The following is a 16813-nucleotide window of genomic DNA, read 5'->3' on the forward strand; positions in this document are numbered from 1 at the left end:
GGTTAGGAAATTTTACTATAACAGAGATACAAAAGTGTGCAGTAGGTATAAAAAGGTTGACTACCCCTGGACTAGAGGGTGGGCACTGGGTCATACACCAAAGATAATAGACTAATGAAGACCCAGTACTTTTCAGATAAAGGAACTGAAGTTGTGAGCTCGGGTGATGTGTCCTCATGGTAGACGAAAGAGCCAGGGTTCAAAGTCAGACTGCTGTGTTTAGTGTCCATACACTTAATTTTCATGCGTTTATCAATGTAAAAGAAGTCTGTAAAACTGACTCATTAGTAAAAATAAAGAAAAATTTATTTCATAGCTTCCTAAAATACAAAATACTTTAATAAAGTTTTGTGGATGCTGTAAAGTAAAACTCACTCTATATTCTAACCTCTTTAAAATAGTACACCAGTCTGTTTCCCCCTTCTTTTGGGTCATTACAGTTTACATGGATATGATGCTAGCCCACTCAACAAGTACCCATTCACACCCTTTTCACAGAAAGCATGGTCTTTATTTCCTAGCAAATAACCACCTTCTCCTGAGTATATTCAGATAATCCCCTAAAGCATGTCTGTGACTGGCTCCTTATGTGTGAACTATAACATTTCTAATACCCTTCTATGTCATGTACCTGACAGTTCAAAGTTTCAAGCTCCTTTGCTTTAATTTCAACTTTAACTTACAAAATATTCGACTAAGTTACACTATCCCCCAACCTGAATATTTCATTACTGATCACAAAAAGTCTGATATGAAATCAAGATAATTACCACAAAGTTTTTCCAGCAAACTGTCCCTTCTTTCCTAGTAAATCCTTAATATAGGTTGCATTAATTGACCAATCTAATTCCTTAACTTCAGAAATTTACATCACTGTAAATGTGATGCTAGATCCATCCGATGACTGACGACGAGCATCCATTTCCCCGAGTCTCTTTTCCTCGCAGGGAGCTGTCCCGGGCCCTGCAAAGCACAGCCTCGTGATCCCTGATCCTTCCTCCTTCGGAGATGCCTCCTTCTCTCCCGGACTCCTCTTAGAAGGCTGGCAAAGCCACCCAGCAATATTTATTTCTTCCATGTTTTATTTTCTCTTCCTCATTCTCCTCTTCCCTTTTATCACAGGAAATTAATCAGAGTCTTTTGGAGATAAAGGCACACTTGATTTCAGTCATGACTACTGAATAGCTCAGGGCATTTAAATGTATGTTTTAAATTATTAGCAAACAAAATATATGGCTCCTTAATAGGATTCAATTCTGTCAAGATTTTTCTGAAAACTCTAGCCATGGTATTCTAATGCTGGTGCACATATTTCTAATTGATGTTGGGTTTCCATGGCTATAGGGCAGGTGAGATTTCTTCAGGATCAATAATATCCGCATCCTAACGCCTTACATAATAATAAATCACTCTGCCAGTGACAGCCCCACAGGAACACGGAGGTCTCACCCTTCCAGTCATTAACTGGCCACTGGACTGCAAGACAGCGCAGTGCCGGAGAGAACAGACACCACTTTGGGTGACATGATCATGCCGTTGCAAACATCTCCTGTGTCTTATTCCACGGGTCGCTAAAACCGAGCACCAGCAGGTGACAATACCAAGAGGCGAGTCCCCTGGTGTGTCAGCTCTCTCCCAAAAGAATACATCAGACTCGACTGAAGACAAACCGCTGTTGATACAGATGACAATCTCCTGACACTCAGCAGACTAGGTAAGAATTGTGGTTTCTCCCCCACCCCAGCCCCAATTCTTTAGTTAAATAAATGACAGATGAACATTTATCTTTTTAAAAACTAAAAATCTCCCTTCCCCGGAGTCTTGATGGTCTGACACCGTGACATTTAGCTTTGGCTTCTCAAGGCAGGAGAGCTATATCCTAGTTCACAGCACAGTGGATGCAGGAATAACAAACTGCAACTTCTCCTGAGCCACTGGCACTGATGAGACAGACACTCAAGCAGGGCCCTATGTAATTCATACTGGGGCCCACTTTTCTTCATCACTGTCCCCTAAATACTTCACTCAGGCATCAGCTTTTTCCTCCTTTCTGCTGACAACGCTCATCCCATTCTTGGCCAGGCTAGATTTAGCCCTGACCTCCTATCCGTGTCCCACGTGCCCCTTGTCTCCCTGCCCTGGGGTCCGCCGGTGTCAATAGCTGCAACCAATTCTGTAGTGACAGAGTCACCTTAATGAGCGAGGTCTGCTTACCACTGTGATTCCAAGGGACAAGCACGGCAGGCAGGCACCTCTCTAACTGTAACTTACATATGACCAAACCAAACGCCCAATGAAATCGTGCCTACATGATCACAAACAGTGCCGGAGCCAAGACCAGAATCTGGCTTCCAAGCCAACTAGCTCACACTTTGAGCCCTTTATTTTATTTTATTTTTAAAATTTTTTACTTATTGATTTTAACAAGAGAGGATGGGGGAAAAAGAAAGAGACAGGAACATCAATCTGTCCCTGTATGTGCCCTGATTGGGGATCAAACTGGCAACCTCTGTGTTTTGGGATGATGCTCTAACCAAATGAGCTGTCCAGCCACGGCTGAGCCCTTTAAATAAGTTACATAAGCAAATGGCCACTCACTGAGAGAAATTATTCACAGTGTTCAATTCTAAGCAAAAGGGGAAAGTCTACGCAAAAAAAATTATCTTTGTAAAAGGTAGTTGACTCACTTGTTATTAGATTTGGTTAGCAATTAGCCCCCATTCAGACACGGCACTGAGAGTCTCACTCGATTATGGGACATGAAGTTACTATTAATGTAGATACCCAACACTAGCTATAGGGCTAAGGATTATCTGTAACCTGCCTAACAAGTTTTGATAACATCACAGTTTAGGAAACCTTTTCTTCAATGGGGCCGTAGGGTCGGAGACAGTATTCTGTAAGAAGCGCGTTTACAATCCCTTTCTCTCATCCATGCCACTGTCTAGAAAGAAGTAAAACACACAAACATCACCAGCTTCCACCATACTGTCCAACTATGCTAGGCACATTTTCCTATTCACACAGGGGTGTCATTAGAAAAAAAAAATCTGCTTTAAAAAAATTTTTTTAAAGAAAAATATTATAAAGTATGTATATATATTTTAACTGCACTTAGTCACATAGTTAACAAACAGCATCCATGAAGAAGACTATTACCTAAAATTAGGACTATCCTAGAACCCTGCAGATAGGTATGGTCGATCTATACTGTGTTTCTTAAACTCTACAGAAGGTAGAAAAGACAAATTTTTATTAGTCAAAAGAAGTGAGCCTGACCAGGCGGTGGTACATATGGAGCGTTGGACTGGGATGAAAAGGACCCAGGTCTGAAACCCCGAGGTCGCCAGCTTGAGCACGAGCTCATCCAGCTTGAGCAAGGGGTCACTGGCCTGAGCGTGGGATCATAGACATGATCGCTGGCTTGAGCAAGGGATCACTCAGTCTGGTGTAGCCCCCCCCCCCCCACTCGGGTCAAGGCACATATAAGAATCAATCAATGGCTCTTTCCCTGCCGCGGAGCTGCGCGGAGGCGGAGGCTTGGGTGCTTTCAAGATTCGGCTCCACCCATAACCCACCACCATGGCCGAGGAAGGCATTGCTGCTGGAGGTGTAATGGACGTTTATACTGCTTTACAAGAGGTGCTGAAGACCACCCTCATCCACGATGGCCTAGCCTGCGGAATTCGTGAAGCTGCCAAAGCCTTAGACAAGCGCCAAGCCCACCTTTGTGTACTTGCATCCAACTGTGATGAGCCTATGTATGTCAAGTTGGTGGAGGCCCTTTGTGATGAACACCAGATCAACCTAATTAAGGTTGACGACAACAAGAAGCTAGGGGAATGGGTAGGCCTCTGTAAAATTGACTGAGAGGGAAAATCCCGCAAAGTGGTTGGCTGCAGTTGTGTGGTAGTTAAGGACTATGGCAAAGAATCTCAGGCAAAGGATGTCATCGAGGAGTACTTCAAATGCAAGAAATGAACAAATAAACTTGGGTTTTGTTTCTCAAAAAAAAAAAAAGAATCAATTAATGAACAACTAAGGTGTCACAACAAAGAACTGATACTTCTCATCTTTCTTCCTTCCTGTCTGTCTGTCCCTCTCTATCTCTCTCTGTGTCACCAAAAAAAAAAGGAAGTAATGATGAGAACTGGTTCTACTTAGCCCCTTCAACCTGCACTACAAGTTAGCTCTTCACTAGTTTATATTCAAGAAGTAAAATCCTCACATTTCAGGAGCTGAGGGCTGAGAGAGGTCAGGACCCTCCTGACACACGCCTGTGTGTATTCCTGCGTCTGTCTACTCTGCTGTTCCCTCTTCAACTCTGGACACGCATCTGGGAGCCTGGCCGAGGAGCTGTGGAAAGCCAGCTCATCTGCACGTCAAACCTGAAGATCTGACTGCTTTATCTGCTTCCCAAGAGAAATAGGTTAGAAGTAATCAAAACATGTCTTCTAGTGATCTAGGCACCAGAAACTAAAACACAAGCCAGGTTCCGATATCAATGCTGTTTCAAACTGAAGCTAGAACTATCCTAAATAATGGTCCAAAAGAAAAGTGATTGAGATGCATTCTCAAATTTAATGAACAGATTGGGTCAGTGGTACCAAATTGGTCTACTAGCTCAGGAATGACCATGATTGACAGCAGCACAGACAAGGACAGTGCTAGACCCTGCACCTACATGCCTCATCTAACTTCCCCACGCGAGGAGGAAGGCGCTATTCACTCCTCCCCTTCCTCACTGGTGAGGAACCTGTGAGGGCACTGATGTCTCACAGGGCGCAGTACCAGATGGAGCCAGAGCCCTGGCCCTGGGACAGTGGCTGACTCAGTGCCTGGCCTCCTCATTTACGCAGCAAATACCTGAATGCCGACTGTGGCCACCCACTCTCCGAGCACGCTCACTCGTGTTCACATCTGGCAGTGCAGCTGGATTCTGAACTACCCACAGAATCAGTTTCAGAAGTTTGCACCAGCCCGGAGTAATGTTCCTGAAGGTCTATGTTCTTTCTGCTAGAAATGAAAAGCAATGCTCCCAGGAGAAATCACTGAAATATGGGCCGCCTTCATTAAAATGCCTGCCTACCTCCATCATAAGGCTCCATGCACCTCTAACAGACGGAGACCCCGGGTCTCACCCTCAGCAACCTCAGTGCTATGACGTCTTAGGCACCCAGCATGCCCTACAGAACTGCCATCGTTTCCCACGAGTCTATCTTCCACAGTGAGCAGGACGCCATACGAGATCCAGAGGTTTTGTCTTACTTCTCCACCCATCGTTGGATGCCTAGTGCTAGGGCACAAATGACGCTGACACCTCCCAAAGCTTTGTGATGAACGCGTACGCGTCAGTCCATGTATTTCTCTAAGGTGCTCAGGCATTCAATAAATAATGGTATTCTTCTCATTCACCTCCCAAGCACCTAGGCGGCCGGCCCATCTCCCTTCCTGCTGATGTAAATGAACCAAAAGGCGAGGCAGAACCTGGCCCCACAAACTGCCAATTAACTCAAGAGCTCATCCGCTGCACACTTCCTATATGTCATTTTCCTGAGCACCCCACCCAGAGCAAGACCAGGAAACGTTTCCAGGCTGTGTGTGATAGCTGAGACCTAAACCACGAGGCTATAACTATATCTGCGGGAACGAGTCACTAAAGGTGGCTGAACTCTGCATTCATGACTCATGTGACCCAAGTGGAGGACAAAGGTCTCCCTTTCCTGGGTAGGAATGCATATAACAACGCTGTCTGAAGAAAAATGCAGGCACATGACTGAACAAGGCAAACAAGTTACATTTTCCAGTATGATAGACCCTCCCGGCAAACTCGTAGTGGTTACTAGCAGTGTGAGGTACAAAAATTAAAGGGCCTCCTTTAGACGGCAGACACGTGCTCAAGAAGAGTGAGCAGAAACTGAAGCCCCATCGTACAGAATTCAAGACGGTCATCAAGGACTCAGGTCACCAAAAATAAGCATCCCTTTCACAGCCAATTCCTCCTTCCTCACCTTCTGCACCTACTGTGACCTCTCCCAAATCCAGACCAATCACAGTCAAAAGTTACACTCCTCAAAATGTAGTTCCTGATTCCTGACCACACCACTTCATACCTGGGGTTCACTGGGAGAGCTTCCCAACGAGTCCACCATCTATAGAACAGACACGATGAAACTACCCACCCACCCACGCCCCCAGCAGGTGGAGTAGCAACCTCACAGGCCACAGAGGGCCTAGTGAGCACTAAATACATGTCAGTTCTTATTATTATCCCTGCTGACACTCAGAAACGAGTCACAGAATTCACCATTAACACCATGGACGCTGGTCTCTTTTCTGTTACGACACGCCCTTGGCCCTTAGGCGCCCCCCAAACCTGCGCCTCCGATGCCGGCACGCACCCTTATCCGGCCCATCACGGCCAATGTACTTCCGTCCTTAACCCTCAGTGCAAACACCCCTCCCCAGAGGACTTCTCCTCGAAGTGGCCCCACACCCCACGTGTCCCCCTCTCCAAGTCTTGTCCTAGGTCTTCCAGGGCATCACAAGCATGTGTCATTGTCCTCGACGTGAGGACAGAGGCCTCATCTTCCCCAGCAACGTGCACAGTTTCTAGCACTATATTAAGCACAGAATGGGTCTTCAGTAAGCACCTTAAGGAAAGATGAAGCAAAGTCAACATTTTAAAAACTTAACACTGTCCTCACACCACACAACAACATATCACAATAAATACCTGATTTGAAACACAAGGGTAAGAGGGAGAAGGGGTATGGAGAGGGTTGACATAGTTTCCTTTTATTTTCCTGCTTGCTTGACTGCAGAGAGAAATTAAATTAACAGGATTTACATAAATGAAGATGTACAATTAAGGTCACTCAAAAATGTTCGGAGCGCTAAACCTCCTTGTTTACAAAGGGAGTGGCCCCTTCCGAGGCCTGGGCAGTAAGATGTGAAGGTGATTAGAACGCAGTTCATTCCATTTTCTTGATTACTCTGAAACTCAAGAATTACTCCGGCATAAAGTAAGAGTTTTTCCATTTGTTTAATTCCACTCTAGCACGGACCCGTACAGATCAGTTTCCACCACAGTGGGATTTCCGCTCCTTAGTGATTATAAGCGTGGTTTTTACAGACGACTGCTATAACACTCCCCCTTCAAGATGCTCTGTGCACTACAAGTATTAGTTTGCAAGTGTCTTTGTCCCTAATACAAAACTAGTTGATGTGATTTCTACTAAAATAATTGTGTTACAGTTTGGTAGGACTACAGAGAGTAATTCTATTTGACAGACATATACCATGCATAAGTGCAAGGCAGGGGTCTAAGCCACTTACAAATGGGCTCACACCCACAACAACCAGGTGAGGTAGGTATTCACATCACTACTCAACTGCAGAAACTGAAGCACCAAGAGGCAACCTGGCCGAGGTCGCAGAGCAGGTAAACAGAGGCATAGGAACGGGACCCAGAGCCTATTGTTAGACTCTGCAGGATCTCTCATGTCTTAAAGAAAAATGTATAATTTATAAAAAAGAAGTCATCCCCACTGTTAGACTAGTTTCAGTTAAGTAAAACAACTCTGAGGCCCTGGCCGGTTTGCTCAGTGGTAGAGCATCGGCCCGGCGTGCAGGAGTCCCGGGTTTGATTCCCGGCCAGGGCACACAGGAGAGGCGCCCATCTGCTTCTCCACCCCTCCCCCTCTCCTTCCTCTCTGTCTCTTTCTTCCCCTCCCGCAGCTGAGGCTCCATTGGAGCAAAGTTGGCCCGGGCGCTGAGGATGGCTCTATGGCCTCTGCCTCAGGCGCTAGAATGGCTCTGGTTGCAACAGAGCGATGCCCCAGATGGGCAGAGCATCGCTCCCCGGTGGGCGTGCCAGGTGGATCCTGGTCGGGCGCATGCAGGAGTCTGTCTGACTGCCTCCCCTTTTCCAACTTCAGAAAAATACAGAAAAAAAACCAAACACAACTCTGAGTCTTCCGGGCTTTAAACCGGGACAGCAAGAAGGTGGAGGGAAGAGAGCAGGACTGAGGAAGAGAAGGGCTGGGAGGGCGGTGGAAGTGAACACTACGGTGAGAGAGAAAGAAGAGGAACAGAGGAACGAAGAAGTCACCGCTGCTCGTCACCTCTAAATGAGGAACGCTTTCCTGAAAAAAAAAAAAAAGAGAGACAATGCCTACATCACCCCCAACTAGCTTATTACCAGGACTAGATGTTTCTATCTGGAGTGCTGCATTAAAGCCACCTAAATTAGGAGGAGGCAGACAATTAACATTCCAAATTCCTTCCCGTGAAACTGAAACTACATGTTAACTGGTTCACTTAAAATCTTGAACTTGACTGACTCTTCTGCTAACTTCTTTTTTTAGTGGGGGACACAGTTAACAATTTAAACTTGAATTCCTTATCCTGAATAATCAAGATAATTCCTCAAGCTGAGTAACACACAAGAAACTTTGGTAAAGCTCAAAACGGCTAAACAAGAAAGAAAGTAATAAAGACACATAGCATGTACATGAGTTTTCAAAGGATTTGATTCAAACAATATAAAGGAAGAATTGAGACAGCATGAAATCCATAGAGGGGCACGTTCTCTGAACATTTCCATTTCTAGTCCAAGTAAGGTAAATTTAAGTTAAAACTCAACTGTATGGGCCCTGGCTGGTTGGCTCAGTGGTGACCTGGTGTGGGGATGTCCCCAGTTTGATTCGCAGTCAGGACACACAGGAGAAGTGCCCATCTGCCTCCCCACCTCTCCTCCTCTAACTTTTCTCTCTCTCTCTCTCTCTCTCTCTCTCTCTCTCTCTTCCCCCCCCTCCCCCCCCCCCCCCCCCCGCCCTCCTATAGCCATGGCTTGATTGGAGCAAGTTGGCCCCAGGTGCTGAGGATGGCTCCATGGCCTTGCCTCAGGTACTAAGAGAGCTTAGTTGCTGAGCAACAGAGCAAGGCACCAGATGGGCGGAACATCACTTCCTAGTGGGCTTGTCAGGGGGATCCCCATCGGGGTACATGCGGGAGTTTGTCTCTCTGCCTCCCCACCTCTCAATGAATTAGAAAAAGAAAAAAAACCCTCAACTGTCTGAAATCAATTATAGCCAAAGAGTCACAAATTTTCTTCAGATCTCTGCTTTCATTCCAAACTGGCCACCTAAAGACAAAGACAGAAAAAACCTTGCAACTGGACTCCACTCTGAACCAAGAATATGCCAGGTTTGACAAATTTTTCTTCAGTTTTTGCGATTCCTTCCCTTTCTCTGTGACTAGAGGGAAAGAGAAACAATCCAGTCAAGTTTCATCAGAAGCAAAAGAAGTCTGGCTAATAGAAGCTGACATGGCAAGTGACCAGGATGAGCTCTATGTCCTAACTGCTTATCCACTTAGGGACGCTCCTCACCTTACAGTGAGGGGGGGTTCAGTCCCCACAAACCCACTGGAAATATCATATGTTGAAAATGCATTTAATTCACCTAAGGAACATTGCAGCTTAGCCACACCCACCTTACACATGCTCAGAATACCACACTAGCCTGGAGTTGGACAATCAGCTTGCACTTCATCTCAAGAGTAACTGCCTTCCTCTCTGCCTCACCCAAAGCAGGAGACACAGATGGGCAATCTGTATACAGGATGAGATGCAGAAACACAAATACAATATCCAGCAACCACCAGCAGCACGTTGCACTGTAGAGAACCTGTGGACACGAGGCGGCTGTTGCCCTGCGTCATGAGGGGGCATCACTGCCTGTCACTAGATTGGGAAAGGATCCAACTTTACAATTCAAAGTTTGGCTTCTACTGAATGTGCATCACTTTCAGGCCATAGTAAAGTAAAAAAATGTAAGTCGAACCATCCTCCACAGGGGACTGTCTGTGCTTACTTATTTAACTTATTTTTATCATCACACCTGACACGGCACATTAAACAAATACATACTGGGTCATGAGTGAATGAAGCAATAAATGTTGAGAAAAGGGAGGGTACAAAATACAAAAGGCCATTTTGCAACTTACTCTTTCACTGAAGACTTGGGGGCTTTTTCCCCCATGAGAAAGGGGCAGACTGAGGGTCAGGAAAGGGACTCGTCCTCAGGGATGATACTACAGGGCAGAATGACCTCAGCATTATGGTGATCATCACTGGGGAAAAATTACAGAAATCTACAACTGCCTAGTATTCGCTGCCAAAGTTTCTTGCTGCCAGATTTTACTCTAACCATTGACATTGACTTGGCCTAACAGTGACACTATATTTGGGGCATGCTGAGGAAACCACGACCATCCCTTCCAAGAGGGCCCACATTGTGGCCATGAGCTCCTGTTTGCCTCTTGCTGTTGGGGCAGCTGTAATTGGCATCAAGTATAGAAAGAGAAGCTACCTGAGATCTCATGTGGACATACATGAGTATTATGAGTAGTGTCCAGGCCAAAAAAAAAAAAAGTGCATTCCAATGAGGTATTCAAGAGTAAATTTAGTGAAGAAACCATCTTCAAAGGTATAGGCAGGATTTAAGGAGAGCAGTGAGGGAAGTGAAACACACTCAGGCCAGCAAGATTAGGAAGCCATTATCACCTCTAGGCCAAAAGCAGCAAGTAAGTGGTTACCAGAACCCAGAAGGACCTGTATTGTGGCTAGCTGGCAGGGAAGGCCATTGACTAGAAGCCGTGACCTGCACACAGAGCAGCCACTGCAACACACACCAGCAGGAGGGAACTGGCTCTTCCAGGCCACCTGCTCACGTCTCATTGGCCAGAGCCAACCAGAAACCAACAAGCAAGAACTCAAGTTGATCCAGTCCCTTCCCAGGGTAGAGAAAAGATCTGGAGACACAGGAAGGTGCTCTTAGTTACTGCCACCCAGCAAGACATAGGCTCATGAAAAGGTCTGCCAGTTCCACCTACACCTTCTAGACATCCTGGGCTGCCTGCAGAAAAGTCCTATACATAGGTAGGTACTGACTTGAGTTCCTACTACCCACATCAATTTGGAAAAGGGAAAAAAAGATTCTACAAGTAATTCCAAGTTATTTTAGTCATTTCTGCATTTCTAAGAGTAAACAGACAACCCATTCACCGATAATAAAGCATATCTAAGACAACTCCCTTCTCTATACTCAAAGGGCACCTATTTTCAAATCTCCATTATTAGTCTTATCATGATGTACTTTAACCTCATGTTTGTTTCTCCCTCATTAGACCCTCAGTTCCTTTAGGGCAGGGGCTATCTTCCTCATCTTTGTATCCCCAGCACCTACCATGGACCCAGCACAGGGGTAGCCTTCAATCAATGCACCATGAATCAATTAGTGGACTCAGTGTCCATTTGTTGGCAGCCTAAAGCCATGGATACAATCTGGAATGATCCTCAGCAATTAAGTACCAGGAAGTTTCACTTCGAACATGGTTTCACCTATTGGGCACAACACCCAGCTCCTTTCCTACCAGCCCACTGCCATTCTCTGTAGAGTGGCCTTTTTGTGAGCTCAGATGCTGTCTACGGCCTTTTGTACAATCACGGAACTCGGCATCAAAAGAGCCAGAGAAAGATGGCGGGACGAGGCTCCGTTTTGGAAAGGAATCAAATGCACATCATCTCTCCAAATTCTCACTCTTTTCCAAAGAATGTACCAGATCAACAGAATGAACTAATATTTTGGGTATCTCTCACAGAGAAATTCATGTTTCACAGGGATGCTAATGCTGACTCAAGGGTAGAAATGCTTGGTTGCGTGCACACGTACACCTACAGACACACGCAGAGGACATGTGTAATGATCACTTCCGCAGACATCGGCCTCTGTAAATTACACAGTAGCCATGTAACAATCACACAGCATTGTCCTATTAAAGTGGAAACACTGTATGATGTTGGGGTGGTCGTTATCAGAACCTGGAACATATTCACATTATAATTACAAGTATATAACCCTGTACTTATGAGGTCCTTAATCATCTTTCTGTTGGCACAGTCAACTCTTACCTGCAGACTGTCCACAGAAAAAGAAAAAGTTAATGCCAGTTTTATAACCCTCTTCCAGCTACCACGACTTTAGGCTGCCAATCTCCTGCTGCCAACAAGGGGAATAAAAACAAATTTAAAATGACCCTTTGCATGGATGGACCTGGAGAACATAATGCCAAGTGCAATAAGCCAGTCAGAGAAAAACAAGCACCATATGATTTCACTTATGTGTGGAATCTAATGATCAAAATGAACTAACAAGCAAAAGAGAGACAGATTCAGAGAGAGCGGGCTGACAGCTGTATGGGTGTGTGCATGTGTGTGCATGTGCGTGGGGGTGGGTGTTGGGGGAAACTGAGCAAAAAAGAACGTAAGAGAAAAAGCTCCCAGACACAGACAGCAGTGTGGTGACTGCAGGGGCAGGGAGGTAGGCAGGGGCAGGAGGGTGTAAGGGGGATAAATGGTGATGGACGTGATGTGGGGTGGTGAACACACAATAAAGTGTACAGATGATGTGTTATGAATTGTGCACCTGAAATCTGTATAATTTTGTTAACTAGTGTCACCCCAATAAATTCAATAGAAAGGAGAAAAAATAAAATGACTCTTGGACTCCACTAGAAAAGTGAGTTTGCTATCAAACTTTATATTGTCTTCCAAAATTCAACATGAAAGCTTTTGTATCTCTTACACCATCACACCCCTCCTGGCTATTTGTAATAGAGTTGATGTTGTTAAATCGAATGTCATCTTATAACTGAAGTGAAATAGGTTAGTACTTCATTTTCTCTTTACAAAAAAGGAATCTGGGTCTTATCATTACAGCACACGGAATTATTTTAAAAGAAACTCTAGTAATACAAAAGAAACTGGTGAAACGTATTTCAAATAGGCCAGGTATCTTTTCCTAAACCACACTTAATACATAAATCCCCGAAACAAGCTTTTTTTTTTCAAGAGAGCCATCAGAAATCCTGTGACTCTCAGGTCAACAGAGCAATACATTACTCTTACCTCTATAGGACAATTACCTGGCTTTAGCACCATGTTGAAAACATAAGATTACAAGAACCTATAAGCACTAAAACTGCACTGGTTCCAGGGTCCCCTCATTAAACAAACATTTACAGCAAACAAAATGCAGGTCTTCCATATGGCTCTGTGTTTCACAACATCAGCTCCCGCTACCTCAGAGCGTTATTAAGTTTCAACCCTTAAACAGTACAGTACTTGGCTCAAAGGAAAGAAAAACTCATGTTTGTTTTATAAGTTAATAACTCCCGTAAGGTAGGAAAAGGGGAAGTCGCTATATAATTCTGACAGTATACAACACATGGCAATGACAGGGTCATACTCAACATATTAGAATTACCGAAATTACTTCTGACCCAACATTTTCCACTTCCTTCATGAAACTATAAATGAAGTGTAAGCTAACATACATCCTAAAATTCAACATCATTACCACGGGTAAACTTTTTGGTTGAAAAGCAAGTAAATCTGAATATGTTTTAATGTAACTACTACGTCCAGACATCGGAAACGACTACTTGTGTGCGTTGCTGTGAAAATGCTGCCCCCAAAACTGCGTTCCCTTTTCCTAACCTGAATTCCTAAAATTCACTGTGAGACAACACAAGAGTCCTGGTAGCAGGGAACAGAATGAGCAAGCGCTCAGCAAGATGCCAGCACCAGAGCGGCCAGGTGGGATGTAGGGACAGGTTGGAAGGAGGAGAGAGAGGACGCCGACCCCGGGAACCTCCTGTCCCTGCAGAGCCTTGCCGCTCACCTGCCTCGAGATGCTCTCAAGTCCCAGACCCGCCACCTGAGACGCCTGCGACACCTGAACACGAGTGGGGCTGCCCGCCCGCCGGCACTCTCTCGCGGTTGCGCGCGCGCGCACACAGCTCACACCATGCATGTTTAAATACGCGAAAGCGCCTCCTTGCAACGTCCCGCCCTGAAGCGGAGGACTGCGTTCTCTGTCTTCTAAAAAGGGGGCCGCGGAGACCCGGGGCCCGGCACCCACCCCGCGGGCAGCAGCGAGCTCCCACACACCCGGCCCTCGCAGCCGGACCATTTACGACCTGCTAACACCTTCTCATTAGGAGCGCCCCCGCCTCTCCCAGACAGAAAATTAAACTGCTTCCCAGCAGACGTGAAGCAGGCGGCGCGCCTGTGTGCGGGACCCGGGCCCCCGCCCCCACCCGGGGCTGCGCCTGCAGCTCCTGTAGCTACTGAAGCCGCGGCGCGAGGGGCGCCCTGGCCGGGTGGCGGGCAGCGGGCGGAGCGACAAGCGGAGCGGGGACCGGGCAGTGGGGTCCCGGCAGCGGAGTCAGGGCAACCGGGACCGGGCAGCGGGGTCGCGGCGGCAGGGGTCAGGCAGCGAGGTGGGCAGCGGGGTCCCGGCGGCGGGGACCAAGGCAGCGGGGTGGGCAGCGGGGTACCGGCGGCGGGGACCGGACAGCGGGGACTGGGCAGCGGGTTCCGGGCAGCGGGGTCCCGGAGGCGGAGATCGGGCAGTGGGGTGGGCGGCGGGGACTGGGAGTCAGGCAACCGGGACCGGCCGCGGGGCGCACGTACCCAGCAGCACGCACAGCATATCCAGGCCCACATACGGCAGCCGTGTCTTGTCGAACATGGTTGCGGCTGGGCGGCGGGCGGCGCCGATCACGCACGGGTCCCGACCGGGCGGCCGCCGAGGGCGAACCGGGCGGGCGGCTCTCGGACCGCAGCAATGGCGCCGGACCCTCCCCCACAGCACGGTCGAGCAGACGCTCCCGAGGCCGTCGTCCGCTAGCCGGCCCGCCCGCCCGCTCCTCGCCGCCCAGATCGCGGCGCCCTCTCCAACAGGCGGGGCGCCCGAGCGCGAGCTTTAAGGATGGGGAGCGCCGGGGGGGAGGCGCGGGACCCAGGTCCGCGCGCTGCCTCGCCGGCGGAGCGGGCGCGGCGGGGCGAGGGCGTGGCCGCGGGGACGCCACTCCGCGCGCTCCGGCCAATCAGTGCCCGTGGCCCCGCCCACCGGCTGCGGAGCCCGCCCCTGCAGCGGAACGCGCGGCGGCCGGGCGGAGCTTGGGGGCGTCTCCCAGGAGGGGCGGGCGGTGGCGAGCGACCCGCGCTGGGGCCGGGCCAGTGCTTGCTGCCTCCCGAGGACACTTGGGGCCCCAAGGTTCAGCTCGCGTCTCCGTCGGTGGGCAGTGACAGACACCCTCTCCTTGTCTTGGAGCCCTTAGATCCCTCTTCTGGCCGAGGCCTCCACCTGGGCCTGCAAGCCCGGCCTGAATCCTACCCCCATCATCCCGAGTGGCTGCGCTCTGTGATCCAGTGTCTTGTTTCCAGCTTGGAAATTCAAGTCCCCGGCGCCGGCCCTGAATGCGCGTGTTAGTAACTTTCCGTCCACTGGCCCCCCACCGGCTGGCTGGCCCCGCTCTGTGTGCAGCTAAGTGCAATGCCCCGCATTGCGATTCTGGGGTAGAGCTGTCCTCACTTCAGCAAGAGGCGCTAATTTTGCTTTAACAGTGGAGAGCAATGCGCTCACCTCGATTCCTGGCGTGGGGAGGGCCCCAGAGGATCTTGAGAAATCTCAGTTTCCTAATCTGGAAAGTTGGATGTTGATCATCCCTATTCTGCGTTACAGTTAAGAACTGGTGAAGCCCAGAAAGAAAGGTAAAAAAAAATGTGGGAGTGTTTTATCAAAGATTTAAACCCTCTCTAGATGTTAACGGTTAGTATGTTTCCAACTTGACTCCTAAACTTCAAATCAAGCACTGTACTTACTGCTTCTAAAACGTTTCTTGTGAAATATCCCTAAAATAAGATCAATGGATGAATAACATGACTCTCAGGGCATCTAAGAGAAACAAGTGATTCTCCACAACCAAAAATGTTAGTGTTTGAAGAAGCATGTGTTTCTTTAAAAGAAACGTGAATTTTAAATTTCACATTTTATTTTTTATCTTTTAAAAGCTTTAAGCAAATTATACATGAAAAAAAAAATGCCATAGTTCTGTGGCTTTTCTACCAGATTATTTTACTTATTTTTTATTTTTTTCAAATTTTATTTATTTATTTATTTTTACTTCTAGATTAAAAGACCCCAGATTTCACGGGAACGAGAAATTACTTGTGATCTCTTAATTTAAAAAAGAAAACATTTATTGGGGCTGTGGACCAAGCATAGTCTAGAAACAGTGTTTTATTTAAACAGCTTTTGAAATAAACATTTACTTTTAAAATGCTCTTTCAAAAGTAAGCATTCAAAACACCATATTGTTTAATGCATATGTTCATCGTTTACTCATTCACTCATTCAACATTTATTGAGTCCCCAATGTATATACTTGACCCCACCTCCACCTCGCACCGCTGTGGAGACACCAAGAAGAACCAGAGATCTCTGCCCTCTGGGAGTCTGCTGCCAAATCAGAAAGACCGGCCTGTAATTACATGAATACTGTGATAAGAGTGTGTTGGTGTACAGCAGACACACAAAGGCGGAGCGGGGATTTCACCTGGGAGCTCAGGAAGCATTCTCTAGGGAGGTGACACGTGTCTTGTTCTTTCCTGTCTCTCTCCCATGCCAACAGACATTTTCTTACATGAGAAAGAAGTAAAGACAATAGATAACTGATTTTGGCCGGGTAGCTTAGTTGGTTAGAGAGGTCATCCCAATACACCAAGTTTGTTTGGTCTGTCCTCGGTCAGAGCACATGCAAGAATCAACCCATGGATGCCTAAATAAATAGACCAACAAATTGCTCGTTCTCTCTCTCTCTCTCTTCCCCCCCTCATCTTTCCTCTCTCTCTCCCTTAAATCAATAAATATTTTTAAAAATACTCCAAGGGCTAAGAGGG

At 47.2% G+C, this 16813-nt stretch overlaps 1 protein-coding gene and 1 pseudogene across 3 annotated transcripts in view; one reads left to right on the forward strand and one right to left on the reverse strand.

The window, feature by feature from the left end:
* The window catches only part of PLPP1 (phospholipid phosphatase 1), a 63127-nt gene extending 48218 nt beyond the window's left edge, over positions 1–14909 (reverse strand). The window contains exon 1 of one of the 3 annotated variants that reach the window (XM_066240818.1): positions 14543–14909. In XM_066240818.1, the coding sequence (XP_066096915.1) occupies positions 14543–14600 (58 nt within the window). In that variant the 5' untranslated portion in view covers positions 14601–14909. The remainder of the gene's footprint in view (positions 1–14542) is intronic. The other 2 variants (XM_066240827.1, XM_066240823.1) reach the window with 2 other exon arrangements.
* Positions 3520–4038, forward strand: LOC136320370 (small ribosomal subunit protein eS12-like; annotated as a pseudogene).
* Positions 14910–16813: the final 1904 nt, after the last annotated feature.

The sequence above is a fragment of the Saccopteryx bilineata genome, chromosome 1, assembly GCF_036850765.1.
Source record: "Saccopteryx bilineata isolate mSacBil1 chromosome 1, mSacBil1_pri_phased_curated, whole genome shotgun sequence".
Classification (NCBI taxonomy): domain Eukaryota; kingdom Metazoa; phylum Chordata; class Mammalia; order Chiroptera; family Emballonuridae; genus Saccopteryx; species Saccopteryx bilineata.